Source organism: Macaca mulatta, chromosome 16 (assembly GCF_049350105.2).
Source record: "Macaca mulatta isolate MMU2019108-1 chromosome 16, T2T-MMU8v2.0, whole genome shotgun sequence".
Lineage (NCBI taxonomy): Eukaryota > Metazoa > Chordata > Mammalia > Primates > Cercopithecidae > Macaca > Macaca mulatta.
The window spans coordinates 84,930,909-84,946,797 of record NC_133421.1 but is presented as its reverse complement, the minus strand read 5'-3'; the positions used below and the strand labels follow the sequence as shown (position 1 = coordinate 84,946,797).

The 15,889-nt window shown below is 53.2% G+C and overlaps 1 protein-coding gene across 7 annotated transcripts in view; it reads left to right on the top strand.

The window, feature by feature from the left end:
* GGA3 (golgi associated, gamma adaptin ear containing, ARF binding protein 3) overlaps positions 1-15,889 on the top strand; it is a 21,036-nt gene extending 5,147 nt beyond the window's left edge. For 2 of the 7 annotated variants that reach the window (XM_015120302.3, XM_015120301.3), the window contains exons 2-17: positions 5,852-5,936; positions 6,062-6,137; positions 8,084-8,182; positions 8,937-9,060; positions 9,340-9,443; positions 9,594-9,674; positions 10,026-10,163; positions 10,801-10,882; positions 10,981-11,097; positions 11,437-11,682; positions 12,075-12,145; positions 12,380-12,699; positions 12,908-13,104; positions 13,396-13,565; positions 13,714-13,824; positions 14,086-15,889. In XM_015120302.3, the coding sequence (XP_014975788.2) occupies positions 8,099-8,182; positions 8,937-9,060; positions 9,340-9,443; positions 9,594-9,674; positions 10,026-10,163; positions 10,801-10,882; positions 10,981-11,097; positions 11,437-11,682; positions 12,075-12,145; positions 12,380-12,699; positions 12,908-13,104; positions 13,396-13,565; positions 13,714-13,824; positions 14,086-14,196 (1,956 nt within the window). In that variant the 5' untranslated portion in view covers positions 5,852-5,936; positions 6,062-6,137; positions 8,084-8,098 and the 3' untranslated portion in view covers positions 14,197-15,889. The remainder of the gene's footprint in view (positions 1-5,851; positions 5,937-6,061; positions 6,138-8,083; positions 8,183-8,936; positions 9,061-9,339; positions 9,444-9,593; positions 9,675-10,025; positions 10,164-10,800; positions 10,883-10,980; positions 11,098-11,436; positions 11,683-12,074; positions 12,146-12,379; positions 12,700-12,907; positions 13,105-13,395; positions 13,566-13,713; positions 13,825-14,085) is intronic. The other 5 variants (XR_003723877.2, XM_077972743.1, XM_077972747.1 and 2 more) reach the window with 5 other exon arrangements.

Genomic DNA, 15,889 nt, shown 5'->3' with positions numbered 1-15,889 from the left:
CACCTTGGGAGTTCGAGGCAGGCGGATTGCCTGAGCCTAGGAGTTCAAGACCAGCCTGAGCAACATGGCAAAATTCTGTCTCTACCGAAAGTACACAAAATTAGCTGGGCATGATGTGAGTACCTGTGGTCCCAGCTAGGCTGAGATAGGAGAATCATCTGAGCCTGGGAAGTTGAGGCTACAGTGAGCCATGATCACACCACTGCACTCTTGCCTGAGTGACAGAGTGAGACCCTGTCTCAAAAAAAAAGAAAAAAGAAAAAGAAATAGGGAAGTCAGGAAAGAGAAGTGATGCTTTTTTTTTTTTTTTTTTTTTTTTGAGACGGAGTCTCACTCTAGTCACCCGGGCTGGAGTGCAGTGGCACAATCTCAGCTCATTGCAACCTCTGCCACCTGGGTTAAAGTGATTCTCCTGCCTCAGCCTCCCAAGTAGCTGGATTGCAGGTGCCTGCCTCTTCGCCTGGCTAATTTTTGTAGTTTTAGTAGAGACAGGGTTTCACCGTCTTAGCCAGGCTGGTCTTGAACTCCTGACCTCGTGATCCACTCACCTCAGCCTCTCAAAATGCTGAGATTGCAGGTGTGAGCCCGGGCCATACATTTGTTTTTAGACTCATTTCTGTACCAAATTAGCCCAATTATCTACTGTCTTGTGTTTTGAACTGATTTTTTCTTTTCATGTATTGAACCCGGAGAGCACAGCCTCCTTGAGGGTAAAATCTGTGTCTCGAACTGTTTCTGCAGTCCCTCCGGGGTCTGGCATGCTGACATGCTGTTTACTTCGTTGTCTGTGGGTGCTTAACAAAGACTTGGTGATTGACTAAGTTCGTGTTTCCATTCAGGACCCTACCATTGAAGATTGACCTTTACTCCCTTTCCAGCCCATGTTCTTGCGTCTGGTTGTTTATAAGTCATTTGTTACATAGATTTTTCTTTTTGGAGATGGAGCCTCACTCTATGGCCCAGGCTGGAGTGCAATGGCCTGATCTCAGCTCACTGCCACCTCCATCTCCTGGGTTCAAGCGGTTCTCCTGCCTTAGCCTCCCAAGTAGCTGGGATCACAGGCGCACGGAACCATGCCCAGCTAATTTTGTCTTTTTAGTAGAGATGGCATTTCACCATATTGGTCAGACTGGTCCCGAACTCCTAACCTCACTCAGGTGATCCACCTGCCTCGGCCTCCCAAAATGGTGGGATTACAGGCATGAGCCACCATGCCCAGCCCATATATATATATATATATATGTTTCGTTTTGGTTTTTTTTTGAGACGGAGTCTCGCTCTGTCGCCCAGGCTGGAGTGCAGTGGCGCGATCTCGGCTCACTGCAAGCTCCGCCTCCTGGGTTTATGCCATTCTCCTGCCTCAGCCTCCTGAGTAGCTGGGACTACAGGCGCCCGCCACCGCGCCCGGCTAATTTTTTGTATTTTTAGTAGAGACGGGGTTTCACCGTGGTCTCGATCTCCTGACCTTGTGATCCGCCCGCCTCGGCCTCCCAAAGTGCTGGGATTACAGGCGTGAGCCACCGCGCCCGGCCTCATATATATGTATATGTATATTTTTATTTTTTGGAGATGGAGTCTTACTCTGTTGCCCAGGCTGGAGTGCAGTGGCACAATCATGGCTCACTGCAACCTCTGCCTCCTGGGTTCAAGCAATTCTCCAGCCTCAGCCTTCAAGTAGCTGAGATTACAGGTGTGTGCTACCGTGCCCGGCTAATTTTAGTATTTTTAATAGAGACAGGATTTCACCATGTTGTATAGGCTGGTCTCGAACTCCTGACCTCAAATGATCTACCTGCCTTGGTCTCCCAAAGTGCAGGGATTACAGGCATGAGCCACCACATCCAGCCTGCTATGTAGATATTGTTTTCTCTGGAATGTCTGAGCCATGCTGGAATGGGGTACCCAATGCTGCTGTTTCCATCGCCACATGACGTTTTAAATCCCACGAGAGTCTAGGCTAGCAATGGAGTGAAGCTGAAAAAATGAAAGCAGGAAATCCAGAGACACAGAAACAGATGAGGCTTTCAACAGAGGCCCGAAAATAGACAGAAATCATGAGTCAGAGCGGAGCCCAGAGGGGCGGTTCGGGAAGGCAAGGTCTGTAGGGGAAGCTCGGGTGTCACCTCTGTGCCAGGTGAAGGAAATGTTGAGTGGGTGGAAGGCTGTGTGCATCTGCTGGGGAGGCAGTAGGCAGATGGAGAGATCAAGTCACCCAGAATTATCCCCAGAGGTTCCTTCCCATTCCTGTGGGCGGGTGAGCTCTGCTTTCTGAGCTGCCCAGAGAGCTGGAGGAGATAGATATGGAACTGACCGTTGCAGAAACCGGGGCTTTTTGTGCCCCTGAGTAGGCAAAGAGCTCCCTGCGGATTTGCCGTAAAAAGGTCTATCAAGGTGGAAGAAAGTGAGATTCTAGAGAAATTAATACGAGTGAAAAGTGGGCAGGAGTGTTCTTGGAAGTAGAAATGCTGTTGGAACACTAATAGGCTTGGGAAGAAGATATTTTGTGGTGAATACCCATTGCTTCGGGAGTGGGGGGATCCACATTTTACTCTGTACTTGGAAGATGCTTTTCCCCGTGCAAAAAGTGGGAGTGGGCCAATTTTTCTTCTATCACAAGGTGTATGACGGTTCCCAAAATAATAGCACCAGGGGATGGGGACGGCTCCTCAGACCATTTAATTTTTGTACCCTGCAGCCTTTTGGTGTTATGGAGAACTTTAAGCACCCGATAGGAATTAGTAACAGAGCCACACTAATGCTAACACCTGAGAAGGTTTCAGACAATTGGTGGGAGAGACTCGGCATTTGGAATGTGAGAGCTGGTAGGCTACCGTACAGTAATGCAGGATTGCCAGACATTTCTTTCCAGATGGCCACCCTTGATTACATTCAACTCCCCTCCTTTCAAGCTCGAGATTTTGAAGGACCTACTGATTCTCTTTCAAGATTGAAGACAGACACCTTCTTTTCTTCTAAATAGAAACCTAGGCAGGGTGCGGTGGCTCACGCCTGTAATCCCAGCACTTTGGGAGGCTGGGGCTGGTCTTGACCTCCTTACCTGAGGTCAGGAGGTCTAGACCAGCCTGGCCAACATGGCGAAAACCCATCTCTACTAAAAATACAAAAAGTAGCCAGGCGTAGTGGCGCATGCCTATAATCCCAGCTACTCAGGAGGCTGAGGCAGGAGAATAGCTCGAACCCAGGAAGCGGAGGTGGCAGTGAGCCCAGATCGCGCCACTGCACTCCAGCCTGGGTGATACAGTGAGACTCAATCTCAAAAAATAAATAAATAAATATGAATCTAAACCATCAGAATCTTCCCCTCGCAGCCATTGCAGCCAGAACAGAAACACTGCCGGGGAGGCCGAGCCCGGACCTGGGAAGCAGGGTGCTACACTGGCTGCCATGGGCCTTCCCTCTGCCTGGCAGCTGTCTCTACTCAGATCCTTGCAGCCCTGTTCCCAGTGAAGGAGCTGGAGTCTCTGTTAGGATTTGCTCATCCAGCTGTGATTTTTTTTTTTTTTTGAGACGGAGTCTCGCTCTGTCGCCCAGGCTGGAGTGCAGTGGCCGGATCTCAGCTCACTGCAAGCTCCGCCTCCCGGGTTTACGCCATTCTCCTGCCTCAGCCTCCCGAGTAGCTGGGACTACAGGCGCCCGCCACCTCGCCCGGCTAGTTTTTTTGTATTTTTAGTAGAGACGGGGTTTCACCATGTTAGCCAGGATGGTCTCGATCTCCTGACCTTGTGATCCGCCCGTTTCGGCCTCCCAAAGTGCTGGGATTACAGGCTTGAGCCACCGCGCCCGGCTGATTTTTTTTTTTTTTAGACGGAATTTTCACTCTTGTTGCCCAGGCTGGAGTGCAGTGGCGCAGTCTCTGCTCAAGGCAACCTCCGCCTCCTGGGTTCAAGTGATTCTCCTGCCTCTGCCTCCTGAGTAGCTGGGACTACAGGCGTGTGCCACCACGCCCGGTTAATTTTGTATTTTTAGTAGTGACAGGGTTTCTCCATGTTGGTCAGGCTGGTCTTGAACTCCTGACCTCATGTGATCTGCCTGCCTCGTTCTCCCAAAATGTTGGGATTACAGACGTGAGCCACTGCACCCAGCCCAGCTGGTGATTTTTAAAGTTAACAAAACACAATTATGAGAAATGAGAATTTAGAAACTTCTGACAAAGAGGGGCTTGTCGGGAGGGGCTCTGACGCCCTGCCTTGGGCCTTCATGGAGATCTGGGGAGGGAGCAGGAGTGTTTTGGGTTTTTTTGTTTGTTTGTTTGTTTGTTTTTTGAGACAGAGTCTCGCTCTATCACTCAGGCTGGAGTGCAATGACGCGATCTCGGCTCACAGCAGACTCCGCCCCCCAGGTTCACGCCATTCTCCTGCCTCAGCCTCCCTAGTAGCTGGGACTGCAGGCGCCCACCACCACACCCGGCTAATTTTTTTGTATTTTTAGTAGAGACGGGGTTTCACCGTATTCGCCAGGATGGTCTTGATCTCCTGACCTCATGATCCGCCTGCCTCGGCCTCTCAGAGTGCTGGGACTATAGGCATGAGACACTGCACCCAGCTGGGAGCAGGAGTGTGTCAAAGGGTGTGTGTCTTCAGCCTTCCATTTGTCTTTGGAACCCAAAGCCCTAAATTTAGCAAACAGCTGGAGAGTGCTTTCTGAAGAGGGAGCCTCTGGATCTGAATCAGAGATGGGAACCCATGTAGCCACCGTCAGCAGGGCTCTTCAGTGTAATCACAGGTTTGGGAAGGTAACAGGGAGGAGAGCCCATACCAAATATTGGAACTTTGCATTTAGTGCCTAGATTTTAAATCCCAGTGGCCCTCTGAGAACTCTAGTACTTGTGTTTGTGCTTGACCATGGAAGGCCATTAGAGCCTGGGGGTGCTAGATACTCAAGCTGCAATCCCAGGGAGATTGCACAGTGACCGGGGCTTAGTAGGGGCTAAGTAAATGTTGTTGACTTGACAGTGATGAGCATTATGTGCAATTTCAAAAGTACTTAAAGCATTATGGAAGGCTAGGTCTGGAAAAACCTTTTGACAGGTATGTGGAAAATATTTGCCTGGCGCGGTGGCTCATGCCTGTAATCCCAGCACTTTGGGAGGCCAAGGCGGGCAGATCACCTGAGGTCGGGAGTTCGAGACCAGCCTGACCAACATGGAGAAACCCCGTCTCTACTAAAAACACAAAATTAGTCGGGCATGGTGGTACGCACCTGTAGTCCCAGCTACTTGGGAGGCTGAGGCAGGAGAATCACTTGAACCCGGGAGGCAGAGGTTGCAGTGAGCTGAGATTGCGCCACTGTACTCCAGTCTGGACGACAAGAGTGAGACTCTGTCAAAAAAAAAAAATTCATGGTTATAAATATGTATATTTTTTATCTAGTTCAATTTGATTTCAGTTTCCCCACAAACCCTTCCTGACCATCTCCACTTGCTTAACACTGAGCTCATTTGTATACAGCTGGAGTTCCCTTTATTATTATATTTATATTCCCTTTATTATTATATTTACATGTTTTATGTAGGCATTTATTTGGGAATATTTTAATTATTTGTGTTTGTCCTTTTGACCTTGATCCACTCTAAGCTTCACGAGACAGAATTTGTTTTCTCTTTTATTTGTGGCTTTCAAAATACTGATCAGAAAGCAGTATTTGTATTTGCTCTCCTACTGACCCTTTTTTTTTTCCTTTCTCCTTGCTACTGACTCAACTGTTGAGGCTTCTGTATTATAGAGTAAAGTTGAAAGCAAACTCTTTAGTGCCTAAAACTTGCGAAGAAAACCTTCCATTGCATCCTCCTTGCTCTTCCTAACACTTGTCTTCTTCTTTGTTCTGTCCCAAGATAAAGCCACCAATCCTTCCAACCGCCAGGAGGACTGGGAATACATAATTGGCTTCTGCGATCAGATCAACAAGGAGCTCGAAGGGTGAGTCTCAGCACTGTGGGGGCAGCTGAGGGAGCGGACTGGGAAGGGGAACAATCATGGCCAAGGAGGGCCAGCCAGGTAGCCCCAGGCTTAGTGCACTGAAGTGTGTTCTGCTTGTCCCCCAGGCCACAGATCGCCGTCCGACTGCTGGCCCACAAGATCCAGTCCCCGCAGGAATGGGAGGCACTCCAGGCCCTGACAGTAGGTCCTTCACTCTCCGGAGATGGAAGCTGCAGCCCTTCACCTGCCCCCGCCATTGCTCATGCCCCCGCCATTCCTCATGCCCCCATAGTGGTTCTAAGGGCTCATCCCAAAAGCCAACAGAAAGTCCTTGATACAGACTAGATAGATCTAGAATCTGTTCAGCCAGCCGTTCCACAAATGTGTGTGCGTTGTGCCAGGCCCAGGGACAAAGTTTCTGTGACTCGGTGTCCCAGGTGCTTTCCACAAGCTCACCAACAGTTGTGCAGGGGGTGGGAGGGATGTTTACATCCTGTTATCTTTGAGAAAGATGACAGCGTATTTCTCCTCCCTCCACTGATCTCCTTAACTGCAGTTAGGTGACTGCAGTGCCATCCCTGCCAGCACAGCCACACGGTTAGCGTGTGAGGCAGAGGGCTAAGGAAGTCAGCGCAGAGTCGAGGCCCTGAGCCTCCTGTGGGGCAGGAGAAGCCTTTGTGAAGAGATGCTGACAGGGCTGTGTTGATAGTTCAGAGTTGGCCGGGGGAAGAAAAGAGAGGTGAGTCCATTCATTCTGTAGTTAAACATCATGCCGGTCACTGGCGAAGGTGTCGCACTGATGGCTGAGTCCCCTGGGGCAGATCTTGGTGTCTATTCAGACTGAGGGAATTTAAGGCATGGAATGGTGCCTGGCCCTCAGTGCCTCCACATGCTCCTAAACCAAAGAGCAGCCGAGATCTGAGGAATCCGGGGCTTTAGCCCTACTGCGTTCGGGTCCTGGAAAGAGAAAAGAAATATTATCTAGCTCACATGCTCCCCTCAGTCGTGTTTGCTGTAGAACGAATTTCTTAAAACAGTGATTCTCAGCGGGGCATGGTGGCTTGTACCTATAGTCCCAGCACTTTTTGGGGCCTAGGCCGGGAGGATTGCTTAAGGGAATTCAAGACCAGCCTAGGCAACATAGTGAGACCCTGTCTCTACAAAAAATAAAAAAATTAGCCAAGCATGGTGGCACACACCTGTGGTCCCAGCTTCTCGGGAGGCTGAGGTTGGAGGATGGCTTGGGCCTGGGAAGTTGAGGCTAAAGTACAGTGGTGATCATACCACTGCACTCTAGCCTAACATAACGAGACTCTGTCTCAAAAAAAAAAAACAACAAAACACAAACCAGTGAATCTCAACAGGGCCCTCCAGGGAACATTTAGTAATGTCTGGAAACATTTTTAGTTGTCACACGTCGGGGTAGGGGTCCTCCTGGCATCAAGTAGGCAGAGGCCAAGGATGCTGCTCAACACACTATAAAGTGCAGAGTGGCCCCCCGTGACAAAGAATGAGCAGCCCAAAGTATCATCCAGGCCTCATCTGAGAAACCCTGCTTTAAAATGCAGAAGCCAAGAAAGGGAGCATGGACAGTGCACCCCACCCCGCCTTAGAAACCGCAGTGCCAGGGACCACAGGCAGCACAGGAAAGCCGAAGCGTAAGTTAGGGAGATCAGTGGAGGGAGGTAAAATACCCTGTCATCTTTCTCAAAGATAACAGGATTTAAACATCCCTCCCACCCCCTGCACAACTGTTGGTGAGCTTGTGGAAAGCACCCGGGACACCGAGTCAGAGAAACTTTGTCCCTGGACCTCACCTCCCTCATTGTAAAACACAAGGCCAGAATCTTTAAGGAAGGCACCTTCCAGGACTGGCATCCAGGCCTTCTTGGGGTCGGGTTCTCGGGGTTTCTTGCTTTAGTCCCTGCCCAGCTTTCCCAGCAGAGGTTTGCAGTTGGAGGGACGTGGTCTGTGGGCGATCCCATTGCTTAATTGCACTGTCCCCAGGCAGTGCACACCGCTTTTTGTGATGAGCTCCTTCCTGTGGGCGTGTTTATTCAGCACTCTGGGTGCCAGGGGTCTTGCCAGTGCCAGGTCCCAGCCCCGAGCGCACCCTCACTCAGTGCCTCTCCTCTGTGTGGCTACAGGTGCTGGAGGCGTGCATGAAGAACTGTGGGAGGAGATTTCATAACGAAGTGGGGAAGTTCCGCTTTTTGAATGAGTTAATCAAAGTCGTCTCTCCAAAGGTCAGTCAGCGGCGGATTCCTCGCTCTTAGGGACTTCTTTTGTGTTCATTTCCATCTCCCATCATACTGGCTTTCACTGCCCATCCAGCATCTCCAAGGAACTGAGATTATTCGTGTCTTGTCCTTAGAGAGCTAGGCCCTAGAGGTAACGGGATGACCAAACAGGCCACAGGGACTAGCAGCTTTTTCTGAAGCACCCACAACCCAAATCTGACAGGTGATGTGGCAGTGGCTGTGTGTTTGTCCAAGGTGAGAGCCCATGTAGTATGGGACTCTAGGCTCCTGGCACACGGCAGTTGTGGGTTTTGTGGGTTTTCTTGGCCTGTCTCTCGTGGATAAGGGGAGCTGGCCTCCGTCATTGCTCCGATGCTCAGCTGGCCATGTTCTGTTGCACGCTGGTGTGGCACAGCTCTGGGCCCCCACTTAAAGCAGAGGGAATACTTTTTCAGGCTAAAGACATTCTCATAAACACCCTCAAGATAAAATGCAGTTTGTTTCTGGCAACTTGTGTGTGAAAATGCAGTGATGACCTCCTGGCCCCCTGCCTATCCACAGACTGTATCCAGTGGACACAAGCACACCACAGGGAGGTCCTTCCCCTCCCCACGCTGTCTCACACACACTTGGACACCTGTGGGTTTTGAGTAGGACCGTAGCTGCTGAGCAGCCATGCCATTGCTGTGAAGGGAACCTTACACTTTCTCTGCCTCAACACTGCAGTTACTAGGTCCTCTCATGTTCTCTTGCCGTGTAGTACCTGGGGGACAGGGTGTCTGAGAAAGTGAAGACCAAGGTTATTGAGCTGCTATACAGCTGGACCATGGCCCTGCCAGAAGAAGCAAAGATCAAAGACGCCTACCACATGCTGAAGAGACAGGGTACGTGTCTGCCTGCCCACAGCCTCCAGGCAGCCCTCGAAGGCTGGCCCAGGCAAGGAGAGAAGGGAAAGTTTGGGATCCCCAGAGTCCCTCCTGAAGCGAACAGCATTTGTCCCCAGGCAAGGCTGAGTCGGGTTGGATGGGATAAGGTGTAGCAGCCTGCCCTCCACCCCACTACCCTTTGCAGGTCTTGATCACAGGGACATGGCCCTTGGTGTATGAGGAGGGGTGACAAGGTGACCACAGCCTGAGTGCACACGCTGCCATGTCCCCTTTCAGGCATAGTGCAGTCTGATCCACCAATTCCTGTGGACAGGACGCTGATCCCCTCTCCACCACCTCGTCCCAAAAACCCTGTTTTTGATGATGAGGAGAAGTCTAAGGTAAAGAGCACCCTGGGCCTGGGATTTTCTCAGATGAGAGGGGGTAGCACCAGGGGAATGTGGTTTGCACTGTGCTGCGGGGAGCTCTCTGGGGTCTCCCCGGGGTAGGGATGCTACCTCTTCCCTTCACCTCTGATTTTCTCCTCTCAGCTTTTAGCCAAGCTGCTGAAAAGCAAGAACCCAGATGACCTGCAAGAGGCCAACAAGCTCATCAAGTCCATGGTGAAGGAAGTGAGTGGGTCCTTCAGGCACAGGGTGGAGGAACCCATGACCACACAGCAGAAGCCTCTTTGCCCCTGGACACAGCCTGTTTTGTTCTCCCCTGCTGCCAGCTGCCCTACCTGTGCCCCGGAGGCTGAGAGTGGGAGGAGGAGCACAATAGCTTCCACAGGAGCATGGAAGAGAGGAGTGGGACGGGAGCAGGGATGTGAAAGCAGAAGTGTAGACTGGGCCCCAGGCACCCAATACTGGAAGGAGCTTCCGTGCCTCTGCGCTTGTGTCGTGGGGTAAGGTATGACCTGGCGGAAGTGGAAAGACAGTCAAGTGAAGCTCTCTTTCTCCTGATCTTCTTAATTGGGGCAGGATGAGGCACGGATCCAGAAGGTGACCAAGCGTCTGCACACGTTAGAGGAAGTTAACAACAACGTGAGACTGCTCAATGAGATGCTGCTTCATTACAGCCAGGAGGACTCTTCGGACGGGGACAGAGAGCTGATGAAGGTGGGACCGTCGACGGCAAACGCTGCCTCCCGGGGCTACGCTGCCCTCCAGGAGCTCAGCCAGCATTTGCTGAGCACCTGCCTTGTCAGAGACACAGGCTGTGCACTTGGCAGCGTATTCATGACCTTACTCATCTGCACAGCAGCCACGTCAGTAGAGAGTGGCGTCCCCATTTGCTGCCTGGGATCAGCTGATTTGCCCAGGGTGTAAGGGCTGAATGGAAACCTGAGTCTGACTCCAGAGACCACGCCCTCGGTGCTCACCCCTGCTCTCTGCCTTTCCTTACTGCTTTGGGGACGTTGAGACAGAGAGGCTTCCTTGTGACCCTGATGCCCATGTGGTGCAAGCCATGGTTGGGTGGATATTTTGAGTTCTGAGGAGCATGCCAGCCTGGAAGGCAGGAGGGGACTGACTTCCCCATATCCATCCTGGTAACTGCTACCTAAACCAACACCCTGGGTGACGTGGTGTGGTGGTGGCTGGTGGCAAGAAGACGTGCGCTGTGGTCCCAGCTCTGCTGGTAACTGACCATGGCAACTGGCAGATCCCCGTCGTTTTCTGGGTGTGAACCCTGAATGAATCAGATGGTCTCTAAGGGCCTGTGTGGTTTGATTTTTATGTCTTGAGTCTCTTTCAGGAGCTGTTTGATCGGTGTGAGAACAAGAGGCGGACTTTATTTAAACTCGCCAGTGAGACTGAGGACAATGATAACAGTTTGGGTGAGTGAAAGAGCAACTGTCAGGGATGAGCCAGGCGTTTAGATACGTGGGTGGGAACTGTCACAACAGGAGTGAGAAGTCTCTCTTTCCTGCTCCAGGGGACATCCTGCAGGCCAGTGACAACCTCTCCCGGGTCATCAACTCTTACAAAACAATTATTGAAGGGCAGGTCATCAATGGCGAGGTGGCCACCTTAACCCTGCCTGACTCAGAAGGTGAGATGCTCTGGTCCCCAACTCTAGACTCCTCCAGACCAGCCTCAGGTCACGACCATGAAGCTGCGGGTGTAGGCTGACCAGCGTGGTGTTGCACGAGGCCCGAGGGGGTTCTCTGCCATTCCAAGCAGTCCTTCAGCTTCCCGGAGGCCTGGAGATGTGGGTGGGAATTTCCCCGCCTGCTTTCTCAGGCTTGCTTTACAGCATCCCCTGGCAGAGATGCCATTGGATTAGGCCAGAGGCTGGAGCAGTAACCACTGTGCCTAGGGTGCTGCCTCCTGCCACACAGCCACTAGAAGACCGCTAATTATTCCTGTTCCACTCTGTTGACCCATCCAGGAAACAGTCAGTGCAGTAACCAAGGCACGCTCATCGACCTTGCCGAGCTGGACACGACAAACAGTTTGTCCTCCGTGTTGGCCCCAGCACCCACTCCACCCTCCTCGGACATCCCGATCCTCCCTCCACCACCCCAGGCTTCAGGACCTCCACGTAGCCGCTCCTCTAGCCAGGCCGAGGCCACCCCGGGGCCCAACAGCACAAGCAACGCCCTCTCCTTGCTGGATGAGGAGCTGCTCTGCTTGGGTACGACCCGCAGGGGACTGTCCATCCCCTGACAGGGCTCCGGGAGGAAGAAGGGTGTGTGGAATTAGGAGGAGTCCTGAGCGGGGCCCCAGTGTGACTGTTGAGGTGGGCAAAGAGCCCTGAGTTGTAGGTAGTCAGTGAAGTTCAGCAACCCTGAGGGCCCCACAGCCATCCTCCCGGTGGACTCTGCCTCCTGCCCTGCACCCTGTTCCACAAACCCCCCACTTCTGCATCATGGACTGGAGGGCTCCATTCCCCTCTGGAGGCTGCCTGCAGAACAGCTTCTCCCTGTGCCTTCACCCATTGATGTCACTTGTCACCTGACCAGGCAAGGCGGGGCTAGGGCTGCCCAGCTCAGTCTCTTCTCATCCAGTTTTCTTCTCTGTTGTCAGGCCTCGCCGACCCAGCCCCTAATATCCCTCCCAAAGAGTCAGCTGGGAACAGCCAGTGGCACCTACTCCAGGTAGGGGTACAGGATCGGTGACAGCACTACTGTGCCAAGGACCTCCACTTTCCAGTGTCATGTCTCCTGGGCTACAGTTAGCTGTCCTTTCCCTCCAGAGCCTGCCAGCTGCAGCGGGGAACAATGAGTGTTTCCGGGTCTGTCTTCCGTGCGGTCCTTGGAGGGCTGTGCCCCGCTCCAGCGGCAGCCCCTCCCCGCCAGCCCTCGGCTCACCACCTTTTCCATTGCTCATAGAGGGAACAGTCCGACCTGGACTTCTTCAGCCCCAGGCCGGGGACCACTGCCTGTGGCGCCTCCGACGCTCCTCTTCTCCAGCCTTCGGCCCCCTCCTCAAGCAGCTCCCAAGCTCCACTGCCGTCTCCCTTCCCAGCTCCTGTGGTCCCAGCCAGTGTTCCTGCCCCCAGTGCGGGCTCCTTCTTGTTTTCTACTGGAGTGGCCCCAGCTTTGGCCCCAAAAGTTGAGCCTGCAGTCCCTGGGCACCATGGCTTGGCATTGGGTGACAGCGTGTTGCACCACCTGGATGCCCTCGATCAGCTTCTAGAAGAGGCCAAAGTGTAATGAGTGGGAGGAGATGTGGGGTTGGGCCTGAATGTGTCAGAACCAGAGCTAACTTTGAAGGGGTGGGGGTGCCTTGTAGTCCCATCAGTCAGGCTGGAAGGCAAGGGGTGGGCCTGGGTAAGAGCATGGCCAGGGGCCTTGGGTGAGGGTCAGTCCAGCTCTGGCTGGCTCTCTGATGTGCCTTCCATCCTTCCCACCTCCCAGGACCTCAGGCTTGGTGAAACCTGCCACCTCCCCTCTCATCTCCACCACCACCCCAGCCAGGCCTCTCCTGCCCTTCTCCACGGCACCTGGCAGCCCACTCTTCCAGCCGCTGAGTTTCCAGTCCCAGGGCAGCCCCCTGAAGGGGCCTGAGCTCTCCCTGGCCAGCATCCACGTGCCCCTGGAATCGATCAAGCCTAGTAGGTGTTGGAGGCTTGAGGTGGGCAGGGCAGTGGGGCCTACAGCCACAGAGCTGTAGGACATGCGACGGGTGGATCCAGGCACTGTTTGCAGGGGGTCCCTTAGAGCCAGGCAGTCCTCCTTGCCTGCATTCTTGGCCTTAAGCTCCTCACTGAGCGCCCCTCCCAGATTCCATAAGGAAGCATTGGATTCATCATGGCCACGGAGTAGCCTTTGTCCCCTCACCGCCAGGGCTCTGTTGGGTGTCTCTGGTGCTGCTCCTCCCACACCCACGTGCCACGTTCTTGCAGGCAGTGCCCTTCCCATCACAGCCTATGATAAAAACGGCTTCCGCATCCTCTTCCACTTTGCCAAGGAGTGTCCCCCAGGACGACCTGACGTACTGGTGGTGGTGGTGTCCATGCTGAACACAGCGCCCTTGCCTGTCAAGAGCATCGTGCTGCAGGCTGCAGTGCCCAAGGTACTAGTGTCTCCCTGGGGCCAAAACGGCTTTAGCTTGACCCTATTGTGTGGAGGCCTTTGCAGCCAGCAGGTGGCAGTGTGTATGTGCACTGTGGGTTCCATCTGGGGCACCTGCCAGCTGTCTTCAAAGGAGCTTCTCTCTTTAGTCAATGAAAGTGAAGTTGCAGCCACCCTCTGGGACAGAACTCTCTCCATTCAGCCCCATCCAGCCACCGGCAGCCATCACCCAGGTCATGTTGCTGGCCAATCCACTGAAGGTGAGTAGCAAAGCACCCGGGGTCCCAGCCTGAGGCCCCAGCTGCCCCAGATTAGGACCTCAGGACCACCACCTCCCAGCCGGAAGTGTTTTGACTGTAGGATTGACACATCCCTTTGCTGCCTCAGGTTAAGCAGCTGAGCGTGGTTGGGGGTTGTGGGGAAAAGGGACCATTCCTGTAGCACAGAGAGGGTAGCAGAGTAGAGGGCGTCCTGCTGAGGGGCCGCCTGGGCTGGATCTCACTTGCTGCCCTCTGTCACAGGAGAAGGTGCGGCTTCGGTATAAGCTGACCTTCGCCCTGGGGGAGCAGCTGAGCACAGAGGTGGGCGAGGTGGACCAGTTCCCTCCTGTGGAGCAATGGGGGAACCTATGACCCCAGAGGATGCTGTGATCTCCACCTTGAAGCCAGGCAGGCTGCCCTGAGACCGGGAGGGCTCTGGTCCCATCACTCTCCATGCCCTGACGACAGTGCTTATAGCTTTGATATGGAACAGGGGCACTGGGCATTTCTGCTGGGAACCAAACTGCTGCTGTGGTAACCTCTCCTTTGGCCCCTAAAAGGACCTGTTTTTATCTACCTGTGTGACTTGAAGTGGCCATATGCTGTCAGGGGTGGGGAGTGGCCCCTGACTTCACTGCTGTCCCGGGAACATGGACCCCAGGCTTGGCGTAGGTGTTTTCTTCTTTCTACTGGCATTCACTGAAGCCACCGGGGTGGGGGTGGGAGACTCTAAAGGGAGGCTGTCACGGCTCACTCCCCACAAGAGCCACATCCTCACACCTGACAGATGCACGGCCCAAGGGGCCACAGCCCTTTTGCAATTCCATGCTTCCCCCGCCAGCCAGCTCCTGCTGCCATCCCCAGGGAGGTGGGCCAAGCTCAGTGGCCCAGGAAGATACCTGGCCCAGAATAAGGAACTGGCATACTGCATAGTCCCCAGCCCTGCCTCTGGTGGACGGCATCATCCTGGAATGGCCATGGAGTAATGAGTTGTGTGCTTATCCCTGGCAGTGGCAGGCTGTGTCCTATGGACATCTTGGCAGGACATGGAATTTGGCCTCATGACAGGCCCAACTAGGGATAGGAAGGAAAATGAAGAGAGCCAGTGTTTCCCCTTCTCCAGAAGCAGGTACTCAGCTTTCTGGGAAAAGCGTGCCTCCAGCCGTGGGGACAGGCCATCCTACTGACTACCTCTTGCTTGGCATGAAATAAACTGCTATCCTCCCCTTACAATCTCCCGCCACTCTGCGTCCTACTGCTTTGGCCTCCCTCTCCTCTCACCAGATGGCATGTGGTGTGGCACCTGTGGCTGGACACAGGAGGCCTCAGGATCACAAATGTTACACTAGACGTATGTCCTAATGTGCTGCCCAGAAACCTCGACTGTTCCCCAGCTCCTGAGGGGCACTGTCAGCGAAATGCTGGGTCTGGAGGTGATGAGATCAGGGGCCACACTTGAGCCGAGTCACCAGACCCTATTGCTTCAACAGTGCTTGGCCCCAGCCAGCTTGTCCTGGCCACTCTGGCTGCTGGATGTGATCCTGGGACAGGGATTCCAAGCCTCCCTCACAAAAAAAAAAGAAAAAACAATCACCAGCTGCCATAGACACGGGGAAGCTTGCAGAGCTCAGATGAACAAGCTCAGCAATCGGACATCTCTGGGGGAAAGGAAGGTGGCACAGACCACATTCCCTGGTTCCTCCCTGCCCCTTGCCAGGCTTCCTTATTCCTTCCTATGGATCAAGAGGTCATACTCCTTCCCTGCCCCTTGCTGTCTTTAGCAAGCAGGTTTCACTGCTTCATTAGAACAGGACAGGTCAAAAGTGAATCATTTTTCACTAAAGAATAAACCCAAGAGCTTTCCAGAGACTGGCTGCTGCAGCCCTGGGAATGTCTGGAATTACTCTGTGGAAATGGAACTTTCTATTACGCTCTAGACATTACAGTTATTTGAGTGTTACTCGTTACTATTGAGGTCAATGCTTCGTGGCAAATGGCTGTACTGGATATACCAACTCTGCTGCCCTTGTTTTGCTGCATGTTAAATAAAACCATTTTCACTGTA